At 48.9% G+C, this 16,117-nt stretch overlaps 1 protein-coding gene across 2 annotated transcripts in view; it reads left to right on the forward strand.

Moving 5' to 3' along the window:
- The window catches only part of COL13A1 (collagen type XIII alpha 1 chain), a 56,155-nt gene that overhangs the window by 20,795 nt on the left and 19,243 nt on the right, over positions 1 to 16,117 (forward strand). Inside the window, exons 14-27 of one of the 2 annotated variants that reach the window (XM_066324354.1) lie at positions 4,716 to 4,760; positions 6,473 to 6,505; positions 6,960 to 6,986; positions 7,589 to 7,651; positions 9,463 to 9,507; positions 10,637 to 10,723; positions 11,188 to 11,241; positions 11,453 to 11,497; positions 12,092 to 12,160; positions 12,749 to 12,772; positions 13,873 to 13,926; positions 14,558 to 14,602; positions 14,889 to 15,041; positions 15,856 to 15,954. In XM_066324354.1, coding sequence (XP_066180451.1) covers positions 4,716 to 4,760; positions 6,473 to 6,505; positions 6,960 to 6,986; positions 7,589 to 7,651; positions 9,463 to 9,507; positions 10,637 to 10,723; positions 11,188 to 11,241; positions 11,453 to 11,497; positions 12,092 to 12,160; positions 12,749 to 12,772; positions 13,873 to 13,926; positions 14,558 to 14,602; positions 14,889 to 15,041; positions 15,856 to 15,954 — 843 coding nt within the window. The remainder of the gene's footprint in view (positions 1 to 4,715; positions 4,761 to 6,472; positions 6,506 to 6,959; positions 6,987 to 7,588; positions 7,652 to 9,462; positions 9,508 to 10,636; positions 10,724 to 11,187; positions 11,242 to 11,452; positions 11,498 to 12,091; positions 12,161 to 12,748; positions 12,773 to 13,872; positions 13,927 to 14,557; positions 14,603 to 14,888; positions 15,042 to 15,855; positions 15,955 to 16,117) is intronic. The other variant, XM_066324353.1, reaches the window with a different exon arrangement.

The raw sequence follows: 16,117 nt of genomic DNA on the forward strand, positions 1-16,117 counted from the left end.
AAGAAGGCTAAATGTTGAGAAAAGTTGTTAGCTCAGATATGATGTAGGATATGGGGCCGCTCCCTGCACTCCATACTTTTCATACACTGAATGTCTTTCTTGATGCACAATGGTGCTCCTCTCCCAGAGACCCAAGGGTAGGTTGGTGTGTGTGGGACACCTTGGTGTAGGACATCCTTGTCACACCTCTGCTGACCTTTCTGGCAACTCACTGGTCCTTTTCTGGCTGCTGTGTTTGCTTCTTCCACTGTTTCCTTTCTTCTCTTCCTCAGGGTGAGGTGGGCGAGTCAGGCCTGCCTGGTGCCCATGGCCTCCCTGGAGCCTCTGGCCCCAAGGTAACCCTTGAACTTGAGTCAGTGGGAGCACCTCTCAGGGACAGATAAGTGGCACAAGCCTATCCTAAAGCGATATCAAAGGCCAGGGGCTGGAGATAGTTGCCTAGAGCCTGGAATGAACCATGTAGCCGGGGCACTTGCTCCTGTGTGAAGAATCTGGCCCATTGTTGGCCAAGGTGGTTCCATGCTGTCCTGAACCAGGACCTACACAGTCTCCCATTAAAGAAGAAAACCAACCCAGCCTTTAGAGGCTTTTGCACCAGGGCTGTGAAAATGAGGGTGCTCTGGACAATTAAATGTTTTAATGGTTTCTACACCCTTATCACATAGAAAAGTGTTAGTATGGGCAACCTCCAGCATCCACTCCAAGGACTTAAACTGCCTTTGCACTCCCTGTGAGGGAAGGGCTGCAGCCTGTGTTTGACTGGTACCGTGTTGCTATGAGGAGAACCAGAGTGCTGGGGCTGCATTTATCACACCCCTCTTTTGGCTACTTTCTCTTTGTCTCTTGCTGTTACAATTGAACTGCTTGCTTGGTTTCCCTTTATGTTCACTGTCCCTCTCTGTTTCCCCCCTTTCTCTCTCCTTTGCTGGGCAGGGTGAAAAAGGGGATGCTGGCATAAAGGTAGGCATGACAAATATGTTTTTCTAATGCACAGTAGATCACCTGGGAGATACTGCTCCTGGGGCTGATGGATTGTAAGGGGAAGTTTGGTTCAAGGCAGCTCTGTGGGGTATTTGATGGAGTACACATCTGTGCCCTGTTTAACCAGAGACAGGCACTCCAAGCCTAGGCAGTAAATGCAGCCTTTATCCGTTCGGTGGAATTTGATTCTTACCAAAGACTATGAAGTGATTTGTTACATCTCTCTATTTGATGGTCTAGGTTGGGGTTTCCTCATAAAATCTGGTTAGCTGATGCATCAAATCCACTTAAACTCTGTGATTCAGGCTGAGGTTTGGCACCAGCTTTTCTGTCTGTTTCTGGACACTTTTTACAGGCTCATATGGTCTCTGCCCAGATGTTATCTATTTGACTGAAATTTACTGTACCCGTATATTTAAAGTATATTACTCAATGCAGACTGCGCTTAAAACATTACAACATTGGCAAGGGTTCATGGCAGTCAGAGCACACTGTGTCATGCCATAGATCTCAGACATCGTGAGGAAAGACTGGTCCTGTAATATTTGGAGAGGCATTAACTGTGACATGTACATTTCAAGTATTTAGTGTGTGGCATGCAGCTCATTTATCGTGCAGCACATACAACTTTCTATATCTTTTCCATCTGGGCGGATTACCGTTTGAAGAGAGAAAAGGCCCCTTCAGAGCTTACCAAGGATGCGTTACTTGGAGTTTAAATAAATGTTCTTCGGGAATGCAGGCTCTGGGTTCATAGCTAAATAGAGCAGCAGTGATTGTCTTCCTACGAGAAAACAATACCTCCTCAGAAATACTACACTGCATGTAGAGTCCAAAGGTTCCTTGTGTCCATCTCCACGTCAGTGTAATTCTATCAAGCACAAAGGTACTGCTGCTGTTTGTGCCAGTGTGAACGAAGGTGGAATTGAATCCAGAATTGATGTGTTTTGAGGGCTTGGAGTTTGCTGCTCTCTCAACAGTAGGTCTCCCCTTAAGCTGAACTGAAGGACTGAAGTCAGAGTGTGGCCTAGGAGGGAGAAAAGGCTGAAAGGAGAAGCTGTGTTGTGCCCTTGCCTAAACGCCCATGTTTCACTGCTAGCACTGGAACATCCGCTTTGCTCATGCCCATGTACAAGAACCAGTCGGCTCTTCATGAGAGTTCTGGCAAAGGGGAAGTCTTCAGGTATTGTAGCCAAGTCTCAGGGTCATCCAGAGGGTGAGAGCCTTCCCTGACTTGGGGCTACCCTGGAGACATGGTCTTGCTACTTGGCCCTTCATTTGTCTCTTATTCAGCACACTTCAGGAAGAGCGGAGATGAAACCCACCACACTTTTTGTGATACTAAATTGCAGCTCCAAAGGGGCACCTCGGCAGCCCCCAAGCAGCAGCTTCTTTCACACACAGGCTATCATTTGCTACCGTCAAGTTCACTTTGCTTTTAACTTCCTTCCTTTTTGCTCTGAGGAGTTAAAAGGGAAACGCAGACACATTCTTAAGTCAGCAGCCAGACCTCACCTAGTAGCAGCTCCTGAGCCTTCAACAGCAGGTGAATTTGTTGTCTTTGGAAATTACTTCTTTCTGTTGTCCTCCCACCTAGGAGAATTGATTGGGACTCTGGAAGACTTTCAAATCTTCCAGCTTTGGATCCAATTACCTAGACTAGATTTTACCTTCTCTTTTCCTTGAGGAGCCGTGGACAAACACTGTGATTCATAGGTTAGCTGTAGTGGCCAATTTTGCAGGAAATATCACTGCTTTGGCTGGCAGTAAAGAGTATCTCTGGCCTGAAGAGGTTTCCTAGTATCACACAGACCCCTTGTTCGTTTAACCAGTTCTCCCCACCCAGCGGCAGGTGCAGCACCTATAGATTGTCTCTCAGCTGTTTTTTTTTTTTTTTTTCTGTGGCCACCGTCTGTACTTCAATCATTTAAGGACTTAAATCTGTGTCTCATGAAGGTCATTAGCCAGTGATAGTGATCACCTGGGCCACTTGAATGAGCATTCGACTCAGTGCCCCTAGCCTGTCACATTCAGCTTCACTGATGTTTTCTTGCTATTTTTTTTCTGGAAGATCCGTAGGATAAAGCTTTTCCTCATGCTCTGGGGAAGGAGCCATAAAGTGCCCACAGCCTTTCTCAATAAACCCCTGATAATTTGCCTCTCACAGCAAAGAGCAAAAAGGAAAGGGTGTCTGCTTTAATCGGCAGCTGATGAGCCGATCAGCATGAGGCATCATTGGCACCCAGCGGGGATAAAGCTGCTCACACCAGGTAGAGGGGGAGGAGAGTGTGAGGTTTCTGCGTGAAGGGGAGAGGTGTAGCCTAACTCTTCCAGAGACACCGGGGACAGGCTTCCTAAATCGGCACGGAGTTCAGGAGAGCTGGGAGACGCTACCGGTTGCCTTCCTGGAGCCCCCTGGGCAGCTGTGCTGGATCTTTTGCCTTTTGTACCCAGCTCCTGACTTGACTTGGCAGCGCTGTTCCAGTGCTGCTTTTGATGGGCGGCTGCTGCTGCCTGGCTGCGGCACCGTGCGCGGCTCCGAGGGCACCGGGGGATCACAAAGGGAGCAGCCCAGCGGGTACTCGCTGTGCTACAATGGCTTTCAAACACTTAAGGGTTTCAAGATGTTCTGGAGAGTTGTTCTTCCTCCTTTTTCTCCGGCGCTGGGTTTCTTTCTCTTCTCCAGTGGCGCGGTGTCACGTTTGTTGCTGCCCGCTCTAATTAGCCCCAGCGCCTGTGTGATCCCGCCGGTGCCGGGGGCTGTGCCAGCGTCGTTCCGAAACACGGAGTAGGGTGGCTGCTCTGAGTAGCCCCTCCGGGGGTTTTCGTGCTCCCTCTCACCGAGGGGGTTCCACTTTGCTTTTGCAGCGCGAAATAATTAAACAGCTCTTCAGGCGGGCAGTTCTTCCAGGAACGTCTCTGGGAAGGGGGGGATTACTGTCACAGGCTGGGCTGCCCCATGGGGATGGTCTCTGCCAGCAGAGTGGTGGCTCCCAGAAGGGCGTATCGGCTTTCTCTGCTGGGTCTCACTTAAAAACGACAGGGAGCAAAGTTTGGGAAGGAGGGACCAATCCACGTTCTTCAGAGTATTCCTAATTATTGTTTTACTTTTCTTACTGCTGAAAATAGAGTCATTAAGTAGACTCTGTAGGGCAGGAGGTGCTGGTAGTAGGTCATGTATATTATGGTATTAGAAAGTGTTTTACAAAATACAGTTCACAGGATGCTGTAATTACAAAAAGTTCTTTATTAAAAAAGCATATGCATATGTCCCTGTGAAATAGCCCTTCTAAGCATGGACTGAACACCCAGAACAAAATGACAGCAGCAGTATGTAGATTGCCTGAAGATGTTTTATTTTCCAGTTATCAGCAGACAAAATTCAGGCTAACAGCACAAGACAACCCTTGAATTCTCTGTCTCTCCAAATAGGTTTGTTCATCCCAGAGTTACTGCAGGCTGAGTGCCTCCCTGTGTCCTACAGCATGCTGTGGCATGGGATGTGGTAGAAGGGCACAGAGGCCATGGCACTGGAGTGTCACAGTCTTGCTATAAGGCTTGAGAGGTGCCACTGATGGGAAACGGCCCCAGCTAAGGCAGTCAGCTTGGTGACAGTCAGGGAAAAAGGTGCATCACCTCACTCAGGCGGGTTTCTCATCACCTGTGCCCTGGACTCTCCTCATGGAACCCTGGGAGGACTCATCTCCTCTCTTGCTGTCTTTCTCTGCTTCCAGGGGGAGAGAGGCATGCCAGGGCTGCCAGGAAGACATGGCTCTAAGGTACCTTGTAACCAGAGGAGTGATGCTTGTCTGCCTGATCTCACCCGTAGCACTCGACTGCCCCTGATGCACAGGCATTTGTGTGTGTCTGTGAGTCAGTGACTGTCCTCAGCTGAATTATTTATGCTTCTAAACTGCAGAATACAGAAACTAATTTATGAAAGCTGTGGTGGGGGAAGAAGAGTTTTACAGAGCAAATGGCATGCCTAGTCTGATGCTGACTTGCAACATCAGTATCTTAATGCTTAACGCCAGTGAGAGCAGCCAGTTGCTGATGTCTGTAGGGAATTGGGGTTTTGTAAATTGGGTTGCCAGGTGACTGCTGCAGATGTGTGTTAGCCCAGCTGGGATAAGCAGGGCTGCCCGGGTGGGAACCTGGGCTAACGCAGCGATGAGTCAGGGTCAGCGTGTGAGCAGCCCTGCATGTCTGTGGATTGCAGTTTATGGGTAAATACTAGAAAATAACATGATCTGCATTCAAATAACATTGAACTACTGTTCAAAGGCTGAACAAAGAGGAACAGGCATCTCAAAGCTCTGTGAAGGCCTAACCAAAGCCACTTACTGCATGTTATCCCTTTCATGACACTAGCCTGTATTTGCTAAAACCTACTGACCCTGAGACAATCTGGAATGCTTTCCCCCTCAATTTATTGCATAGAATCCCTGATCTCCACCTTCTGTCCTTGTGTTTTTTAGCTTTTGTCCCTGATTTCTGTTTCAGAAAGCTGAGAGGTATGATCCTGCTACTCTCTGGCTCCCCACTCCTTGTTTGAACTTTTCCAAGCTTTTTTCATTTTGAACTTGACTTCAAGTCCTCCTCACTGCCTCATGTGCTACATCCCAACCTCTCGTATTTCCCAACTTCTAACACCACTTCACTCCCCTCTGCTTAGTTATCCCTCATGTTTTTTTCTTTTAACTGGACTTTTTCTAACCAGGACCTAACTAATGCTAACACAGGGGATACAGAGAATTGAGAGTGGATGGTTGACAGGGACAACCTGTGTTTTGCACCAGTGCTGTGGAGGGAAATGTGACAGTCCCTGTGGGAGCAGCCGAGACTCCAAGGCACCTGTCTTGGATGGCAGGGCAGCCTGCGCTCCATAGTCCCATGGTGATGGCTTGCCCTGCACTGCAGAATGACACCTGGAATGCTTGGAAGTCTGGTTTTTCCCCTAAGGTGTCAGGCTTCAGAGCTCTCCTAGAAACATTTTACTGCAGGGTTTGTCTTCTGTGATAAAAACAGACTGAGGGGGAATAGCAAGGCTCGGGGGTATGAGCTGGCCTTTCTCAGGATGTTTGAGCTGAGGTATCTGGGCTCAAGCCTTCAAGTGGGGGTTTGGTCCCTTGATCTGTCTTTGTATTCCTCAGTTATTGGACAGTGTTCTGCTTGCTGGCCTTTGCTTCGCTAGCAGGACTAAAACCAGGGAGGTGGGGGTGGAAATCTGCTTGTCTTGATTGGGTTGTGCTCATGGTGCCTGCCTTTGGAAGAGTTTTCTGGAACCTAGAGCCACTGCCATGGGTGAACAGCCACTTGGGGAATCAGGATGTGTGCTGCGTGGTGCTCCAGTTCCACTTCTGAGTTGTGGAAAGGAAAAGATGTGGATTTTTGCATTTTTAGTTTCACCTAACTGATGTAGTTTCTTTTTAAAAACTGTATGTCCGATTCATTTCGAACAAGGTGTTGCTGTCTTTCCTCTTTCTGCCAGGGCGCTCCTGGGATGGCCGCCGCAGGGATGAAGGTCAGTTTTGCCCTGCAATGCCTTGAATCGGGCACGGGCTGGAGCTGGGAGAGGGCGAGGCGCTAGAAAATGGTCGGACAGCTCCCACTGATGGGGAATATCAGAACTGCCGTGTTTTCGGCAGAGGTACCAGACCTGTCTCCAGCCTCACCCCTTCTGGCCGGCAGCGAGTTTGGTGAACTCGTATGAGCACAGCCTCCCCCGGCTATACCCGCAGCCTTGCTCTTCTCCTGTGAAAACAGAAGCAAGGAGCGGCAAATTCCTTTGTGCCAGTGCATGAGTCTTGCTTTTCTCTGCTCTTTTGTATACACAGCTGAAGCCCTCTTTTGCCCTAACTCACCAGCTCAAGGCCCCCATAGATGAATGTTCTTTTCCCCCCCTCTGATAGCTCTAGAAGGATTTGTACTCTCTTCTCCTGGTTTGTCACTCTGTTTTCCTGTCTCTTTCTCACCAGGGCGAGCCTGGGACTCCAGGAGAAAAGGTACTGTCAGAACGTTTTGCTCTGAGCCTGCACTTCTAGTGGGTTTGTATATTTTTCCCCTACCTGAGCAGCTGAGGGAGCTGAGGAATGTCTGTGCTCTTCCCAATGCCCAAATCCAGGCCCTAATGGCACCTGCCACTCCAAGCAAAATGGTAGTAGGATATAGTGATACCAATGGAGAGAGGGACCATACTGCAAATATTTCCATCCTTCTGTTCATGTCTGTGTCAATGGGAATACCTTCCAGCTGCCTTCCTCCTTTCCTCCCTATTCCACAAGGGGCACAGGGCACACTTTACTTAGGAAGTAGGTTCCCTCTGCCCCTTCCCTTCCCTTGTTCCCCTTCTGCCTCCCAGTACTTCTGTGCCCCCAGAAACCTTCGCATGTCCCTGCAGAGGGCTGTCCCCATCTCAGTGTAGTGTGCCCTGGTGTTAGTTCCCGAGGCAGGCATCGTGCACTCGTGCCCCATCCTCTCCATCCCAGAGCAGCTGGCTTGGTTTTGGAGCAGCTGGCTCCTCTTGTTTGAGGCTCGCTGGGTTATGTTACAGCGTGTGACAGCCGTGTAACAGACACGTTCTCTGTCTCTTTTCTACTCCACGAAGGGAGATTCTGGAGTCCCAGGGAGGATGGGCCCCCCAGGTTTGCCAGGGAAGAGGGGGCAGCGGGTAGGACATTGCGTGTTTGGGCTGCATGTTCTTGCAGTGCTGCGCTGTGTTCTGCAAGTGGGAGCAGCCGGGAGCCTGCCGTGTGCTGCCTTATCGTGCTTGTGGGGGATTATGTGTCCTTTGCTGGCTCTTGCCCCCTTGGTGAAGTGTGTTTGCGTGTTCCCTCTTGCAGGAGGTGGGGGCTGGTGGCAGGCAGGGCAGCATGAGATGCCTGGGATGCAGTCTTGTCCTGGGAACGATTAAGGACAGTGCCACATCTCTTGACTCCAGAAATAACACCCTAAATAGGGATTCAGTAATCTGACCTCCTTCCTTAAGAAATCCACTGCTTTGCACCCTAGTTCTGGCAGCACAGGATGTTTTCAGTGGTCCTTATGGACGTGTGTATTCAAATCAGTCTTTGAATGTGAAGTGGGATGCCAAGGTGGAATCAGGGATTCACAGAGCCCTAGGACAGGATTAGGAATTATATTTTTCAAAAACCTCCAATACCAAACCTTTTCCTTGGGAATGAAGTCCTGAAAATGTTTTCCCTCTTTCCAGGGGGAGCAGCATTAATTTAGCAATGTGCATGCTCTGGCAGGGAAAGAAAGCATGGGGAGGTGGGGGGGCTTACAGGTGGCTGGAAGCCAAATTACCTTGGAGAAAGGGGTCACTGCACTCTAGAATTGCCTGACAAAAAGATTGCTGCTAGTAGATTATTTTCCAGGGAGCTACTGGTGCATGTCTGTTCCTGAAGCATTGATGCAAGTCCTCTGCATGTCAGATGTGTGCCCTTGAGCTCTGATGAGCAGCACCAGCCTCTGCAGGCCAGCAGCACGGTTCCACGAGAGAGCTGGGCACCTGTGGGGGGAAAGAGGGTTTGAATTGTTCTGTACAATCTGTACAAGTTGAGTCTTGGAGTTGTGGGGATGGCGTCTAAGAATACACCTTTCCCTGGTGATGCATTTGAAACCTTTCTTCAGGGTTACAGAAACCTCCAACCTCTGTTCTGGCAAAATGCAGACTCCCAAACAGGACGGTGTACCTGGAAACCATGGGTTTAGCAGCTGGATGGAATGGTCTGAAGAGAACTTTAACACAAAGACCAGTAATTGAGCTCCAACCTTCAAAATATGGCCCCGGTGTCATGGTGAACTGAGCAAAGCCACTTCACCAAGGGAATGCTGGATGCTCTCCATTGCTCACTGCCTGTGGCATCCTCCATGCTCCATGGTGCCCCACACAGCTCAGCCTGCAGCTCTCTGGGCATCATCTTACACCATCAGCTGCTGTCTTTGCCATTCTTGCCACTCCTGTCTTCACTGCTTACACCAGCAATGCATGTCCCAGAGCTTGGCTGCCATCTGAGACACTGCACTGCTTGTGGTTTTTTTGGGAGCATGGTGAATCTGGGATTTGGAGCTAGAGAAGAGGAGCAGGGCATGGAGAAAGACCTGCACTTCAACTAAAATTCACCCTGGGCAACAGCTTCTGTGGGCAAATGGATCACGGAAAGCCTCTGTGGAAGAAGTGATAGAAAAAAGTGTTTAGCAGACCAGAGAGATAAGGAGGATACACAGGATCCCTTTCCCACTCACCTTCCTCTGGAGAGAAATGGCAGCAATGTGCAGAGATAGTCAAAAGGATGAGCAAAACCATGTAATGTCTTGAGCTAGTACTGCTCAAGGAGGATGCCTTGTCTGTGCCCAAAATAAAATCCCTAGGGAAGGGAAAGAGGGTGTGAAATCAGGATCAGTTTACCCTTTTGCTGCTCCTCAAGGATGGAGAGCCTGCAGAGTCAGCCTTGACCATGTCTGTTTTGCCAACAGGGTGAGAAGGGGCGAGCTGGTGACCCTGGACTCCCTGGCCCAAAGGTTTGTCTCTTTTTTGAATTTCTTTTTTGGTATTTGTTTTTGGTTTTGTTGGTTTTTTTTTTTTTTTTTTTTTTGTTTTGTTTTGGTGTTGGGTTTTTTGGGGTTTTTTTGTTTTTTTATGGTGGGGCCACTCTCACCCGTTTTCCTCCCTCCCTCCTGTGCACAGCTCTCACATTCTTAGCTGACTGTGGCAGTGAGTTCTGCACTGCTCAGCTGAATGTCATCTTCAGACAGAGATATGAGGGAGGCACGCAAAAGATGCCTTTTTGTAGGAATTGCATGCCCTCGTGCAGTGAGGGGAGGTTGTGGTCCTGGGAGCAGGACCACACAATCGTGTTCCAGTAGTTCCCCTTTAAAAGCATGACCTCAGATGTAACATGGCATTTCAGCCTCCCTCCTGATCCAAGATCCATGGATGATGAGGAGATGGGCTTTTGGGTAGCTGCACTGCTGTGCTCTGAGTTGGAGTAGCTTTGTGCTCCAAAGAGATCCAGGGTAGAGTCACATAATGCTAAGCCCTGAAACTGGCTTTTCCACTGTGCTCTGACATTTTCAGACAGAAAAAGCACCTTTAAAATCAGACTTGCACAGGGTGCAACTTTTTCTTTGGGAAAAGGGACAGCGCAGTGAATGCCAGTGGCCATTTCAGGAAGGGAGGAGGGTGTAAAGGCAAAACTTTCCTGTTACTGCCTTATTACCTGCCCTGTGCAAAGGACATGGTGTGCAGGGCTGAGTGGCTGATGACTACAGCTCCAGATGGAGACATTCCAAAAGAAGCCATCATCAGGTAGCTTAATCAGCTCAGTTTCAACAACAGAGGAGCGCAGTGTTCAAAAGGAGGCTGGGGGATGAGGCCTGTCCACAGGCAGCCTTGTGTTGCCGTGTGCAGCCAAAGGGATGAGGGTGGCTGTGGCTGCTGGCAGGGCTCCACAAGGACCCTCAGGCAGGACCATGCTGTCCTGGTTCCTGGCCAGCGGCTGCCTCCGGAGCCATGCCTCTCTGGGTTATCAAGAGTCCAGGTGATGGACCTTGTCTTGGCCGTGTCTCTCTAAGCCAGTATTTTGGCAAGTGAAATTACAGAGGTGCAAGTCTGAACGGAGACACATGGCTTGTTCTTCTTTGCAAACAGGGAGAGAAGGGAATTGCTGAGAATGCCTTGATGGGAGCTAAAGGAGAACCTGGCCCTCCAGGTCTGCCTGGACCCCCTGGACCAAAGGTGAGTGATTTTTCCTTCATGGAGTTGTGTGTTGTGAGGAGGGACTGCACCCAGCACAAGCTGTGCAGGAAGGAGCAAAGGTTGTATTCATCTGTGCCCACCTCTGATTACCTGCTGGAGGGATATCAGGTTCTTCAGAGTATTTTAGTACTGTTGTTCTATATGCTGCAGGTGAGAGAATTTGTGAACTGTTTTTGGAAGGAAAATACCCTTCTTGTGCTCAAATAGCTCCTCTCCAGGCTCTGTGAGAAACCAGTCTGAACATTCCCTCTGCGCTGGGTGGAACAGAAGGGTGCCTGGTGGGCAGCTGAGGCAGGAGATTCGGGCTACCTCAGGAGAAGGAAGGATAGGAGGGGTGCTTGGCTGGTGCAGTTCTGCAGTTCTCCCTCCTGGAAATGCAAAGCCAGCAGTGGAGTTGCACCCTCTCAACACAATACAAACCCATCCCTTTCTCTTACTGTCAGGGAGAAGCTGGTGACATTGGTCAGCCTGGTGCTGCAGGATCACAGGGAGAAAAGGTATGGAAGTGCTTTTGCACAACCCAGCTCCAGGTTCTGAGGTTCAGTAGCTGCAGATTTGTTCCTATGCATACAAAACTTTGCTGAAAAGGAGGATTTTAAATGAAGCTGTCTAGCCCAGACTGTTCCAGAGAACCAGCAGAGCATGATTCCTGGAGTTCAAGAAAGTGAAGGGACAGGCTCTGCTAAAACTGTGATCTTCCTGTTTCAGGGGGAGCGTGGTTCACCAGGAGACCAGGGACCCATGGGCCCAAGGGTAGGTGTTCCTTCACTAACAAAGAGTTTTGGCCCTTTAAGAGGGATCTAAGGATAGTGGGACCATGCTGACAGTCCAGATTGGGTCTTGCTATAACTAAAAGTACTCATAGATGAGCAGTGCCTAAGTTTGAGATGGGTTGTTTCTCCACTCCATATCCTCACCCCTGCATTAGAGGAAAAAATTCTCCCAGGCCATCTCAGGGTGGCTCATTCATAGGAGGAGGTACGTTTGGACATCCCAGTCTGGAGTCAGGCCCTTGACCCATCAGAAAAGGGCAAAGAGGATGGGTGCATGCCCACATCTAACAATTGGTCAAACAATCCAGTTCCTGGATTCTGGCTTCAACTTCACCTCTTCTCAAACTGTGAGCTTTGATGGTCATGACATGGTGATCTGAGCTGGGCTGGCTACAATTCTGTAGAATCTCTTGCACTGCAGAGGCTTTCTTTAATAAGAAAACTGGACACTCATGAAATGGGCTCCTCTGAGCCCCCTTTTTCAGAGTGAACCACAGCTCTGAGTGACCTGAGGGAAGGGCAAGGGCAGTCTTAGCCCCTGGCTGAAGACCTTGTTGTTTGTTTTTTTTTGCAGGGCCCCAAAGGAGAGCCTGGGAAGGATGAAATGATGGACTATGATGGGAACATCAGTGAAGCTCTCCAGGTAAGCAGCTGCTCTCCTGTCCTGTGGAGATGACTGTTGGGTGCTTTACTATTTCCCAAGGGATACAGCCAGGGAACAGTGTAGATCTCCTTCCTTGGTAGTAGCAGCAAAGGGAAGCACTTGGTTGTGCCATAGTCCCCTTCATCCCACAGTTCACTGTGTGCAGTGTTTTGATAAATACCTGTGCGCCTGGCCGGGCTGGCGTATTGGCACCTCTGTGGACACAGAGGTCACATGAATGCCCTTGGGAGTGGCCCTCAACGTGGCGTGGACAGTGAATAAAGTCACAAAAACTTCCTCCCAAGCATGGGCAGTTGAAGTGCAGTGAGCAAGTGGCTGTGCCCAGCTCCAGGCTGGCCTAGGTTCCACTGGAAAATGGAGAAATTGTAGAATAACAGCTATGTGGGACTCGGAGTGAGTTTTTAGTTTGGGTTTTGGTAGGGGTTTTCCCCTCTTAATAATTTTGTAAGCTCTTTATGGATTTGGGCCAGTGTTAAATTAGTGGAGCACAAGCCAGCTCCACGAAAAAGCTTAGTTTTCCAATGGCTGTTGTCTTTTTTAAGTTCTATTTTTTTTACTTTTTTCTAGGAAATACGAACTTTGGCCTTGATGGTAAGTTCCTGTCTACGCTGTGGGGTTTTACACAAGTAGCCATATGTCCATCCTAAGCCAACAGCCTGACAATTTAGGTGCAGCTAAAACACTTGCCATTGGGAGCTAAAACTGGGGCAGCTGACAGCTGAAAGAAGAGTTCATCTTGCCTTCTGATCTTGGCATTTGAATTCTAATCAGGACTTTCATCTCTCTGATTTAAGAGGTCATACATGCTGCTCAGAAGGAGCAGGGAAGAGCAACTCTCATGATTCTCCATTGCTCATCTTCCCAACAAACTATGATTTTAGGAGTCTTGTGGAATATTGTAGGGGCATCTGTGGATGGCAGGGACAAGGAACTCTACAGACCTGAGATATTCTAGAAACGCGTGGTTTTATTGCAAGGGTCGTGGGTAAAGAGGGCTGCTTTTGGCCACCAGCCTCGGCTGAAGGGAAGCCTGAAAGAGAGAGGGAGAGAGAGAAGGGCTGTGAGGTAAGGGAGGTAAAAAAGCTAAGAGGGGTAAGAAGAGTGCAGAGGTCAGAGCGGTAGAAGAGAGGGAGGTAGAAGAAGCAGAGGGAGAGAGCGGGCAAGAGAAGGGGCAAAGAGGCAAGAGAGCGAGGACCTTGTTCCAACACATTATATCTCCTTTTGTGTTAAATATTCTCATTTACAGTGAGCAACCAGTGCAAGATACAAAACCTACAGACTTTGCATGCAACCTATGAACACTACTAAATTACCATATCATCCTATATTCTAAACTCTAAAGACTACTCTTCTTATCTACTTTTTCCTTGATGCCTTGGCAGGGTGGAGACAGACTGCGTTCTTGGGTCCTTTTGTTTTCTGTCCTTCAACAGATCTCCAGTTAATCACCGTCTTTCTGCCTGCCGTGCCTACATCTCAAAGCTGGCCTTTATTTCTATTTCACTCTCAGATTTTATATCTCCAGTATTTCTTACCAGACAATCATATCCATAAGCCCTTCCTGTCCTGTCTTTCCCAACATAATATTCCTATCTGATTTCCCCTTAAACTTAGGAGAGGCATTTGGCTTCAAAACACAAAAATGCAAACCCGGTTGATAATATGATTTTTTTTTTTTTTTTTTAATCTAGGGACCCCCAGGACGTCCAGGTGTGGCTGGGCCTCCAGGGCCACCAGGACAGAAGGTATTGTCTCAGTTCAGCACTTGCAGATCTCAGGGAAACACGGGAGAGGTCCAGGCAGAATTCCCACCCACAACTCTTCCAGTGCTCCTATATTTCCTGTCCAGCACTATCAGACTGTCCTGCTGTCCTCTGCCACTCCTCCTCACACACAATATCCTGAAGATCTCTTTTCCCACAATGATAATGCCTAATCTGAAAGATGAACTATTCCTTCTACTTGCCCTCCTCTTCAGGAAGCAGCTTGTGGGAACCAAACTGTGGTGGGATTCTGTTGGTTGGGGACTACATGACTACACTGGGGGTGTGAGCTGACAGTCAGGATCAACAAGATTGGGAAAATTCTCAGGCAGTCACATAATGTAATGTTTCAACAGGAGGTTTGGTGGTTTTTTCCTTTTTTTTTTTTTTTTTTTTTTTTTTTTTTTTTTTTTTTTTTTTTTTTAATTCCACAGCTGCAGAAAAGCCCGGGGGTTTCCATGCTTTATTTTTTGTGATTACAGGAAAAACCTGGGTTTTTCATGCTTTTTTCCCCTGTGAGTAGTCAACACAGGCCCTTTTTCATCACAGTGCCCCACAGAAGGAGTCAGAATAGCTGCTTTCAAACTGCCAAAGTAACAATTCTGTGTTTCAGGGTGAAATTGGCTTGCCAGGTCCTCCAGGCCATGACGGAGAAAAGGTAAGGCATAAAGCTCTTCCCTTCAGAGGTCTTACCTGGAGTTATCTCTGTCACTGATATCACATAGTTGTTTTTCCCATGAGGGGAAAAAAGTATTTTGCTTCACAAAAATGAACATTAATGGTATGCTAATATCCTAACATTTGTCATGGCAATGCTACTTTGTCCTGTCTCCAAAGGGCATAACCGTGAGGGAAATGAGCAGTACAAGGGGCTCGGGGCCTGGCAGGAATAGCCTCACTCTATCTGTAAATGTTTCACTTTATGTCGTGCGGATTTCATTTAGGGACCACGTGGCAAGCCTGGAGAAATGGGCCCCCCTGGCCCTCACGGACTGCCAGGAAAGGATGGACCTCCTGGAATAAAGGGAGAGCCAGGCCATGCTGGGATCAGAGGAGAAAAGGGCGATAAGGGAGAGCCAGGACAAGCGGGCTCACCGGTGAGTAAATCAAAGCCTCTCTGAGTACTAGTGGCTACTCAGCTGACTGGGCAAGGCCCCAGGACTCCTTGGATGCCTCAGAGGTGGCAAGGTGGGTGCCGCTGTGTGAAGTGTCACAATATGGGACACAGATCCTGGTTCCTGGCATGTGTGTTGTATGTCCTCTTGCTAGAGTGGCTGTCCCCAGGTGTCTGCCCTGCTCTCGGCACCATGTCCCTTCCTCAGCTTGCTGCTTGGTGTCTTGCTGGCACTGAAATGCTGCTGAAAGCAAGCAGGTCTGACTGAGCCAGGAGGCTGAGGCACCAGCACACCCCCTTCTGGAAGGGCAACTGCATGGAGTAACCCCTCACAACCCAGCCACTTACTGGGGCAGAGTGCCCAACCTCCCAGCTTCAGTCTGTCACAGCTTCTGTGTCCCCAGCACTGCTCAGGGTAGTTATGCAACGACTTCCTGCCTCTCTATGGGAATACCAGGATGAAACTCCTGCTGTCTCAACAGCTGGCTATGGGGATTGATTCCTAGCATGGACTCCAGCAAACTGCATAACCCTGAGCAGAACTTGGAGACAGGAAAGCAGTACCACATCCCTACTCTGGGGACTGGTACATCCACGGTGACAGGAGGATGTTCAGCCATTTGCCCCTCTACTTTCAATACTAGTGAAGCCCTGCATTTCCCTGGATACCTGGTCGATGTCCAGGTTTTCAGAGTGCTCTTGGGATGACCAGAGCCAGTCTTGGCTCTTGCACTGATATCTTATATATTTGCCTGACTTAATCGTGCAAAACCCCACAAATCTTTCTTGATCTATAGGGTCTAGATGGACCCACTGGAGAGAAAGGCGAACAAGGTGACCAAGGGATACCAGGACCATCAGGATTGCCAGGGCCCATTGGACTGCCAGGATTGACAGTAAGGATGGAAAAGGCTGCTCTTTCCTACTTGGTAAAGAGAAAATAGCATAGAGCAACACACAAGGGCTCATTTCCCAAAGTGCTGAGTATCCTGGGAGCCTCAGAGCCCTAGCCCTTTGTTAGGTGTCACAGAATATCCGTCAGGCCTCCAGCAGCAGACA

The sequence above is a fragment of the Sylvia atricapilla genome, chromosome 8 (assembly GCF_009819655.1).
Source record: "Sylvia atricapilla isolate bSylAtr1 chromosome 8, bSylAtr1.pri, whole genome shotgun sequence".
In the NCBI taxonomy this organism is placed as follows: Eukaryota; Metazoa; Chordata; class Aves; order Passeriformes; family Sylviidae; genus Sylvia; species Sylvia atricapilla.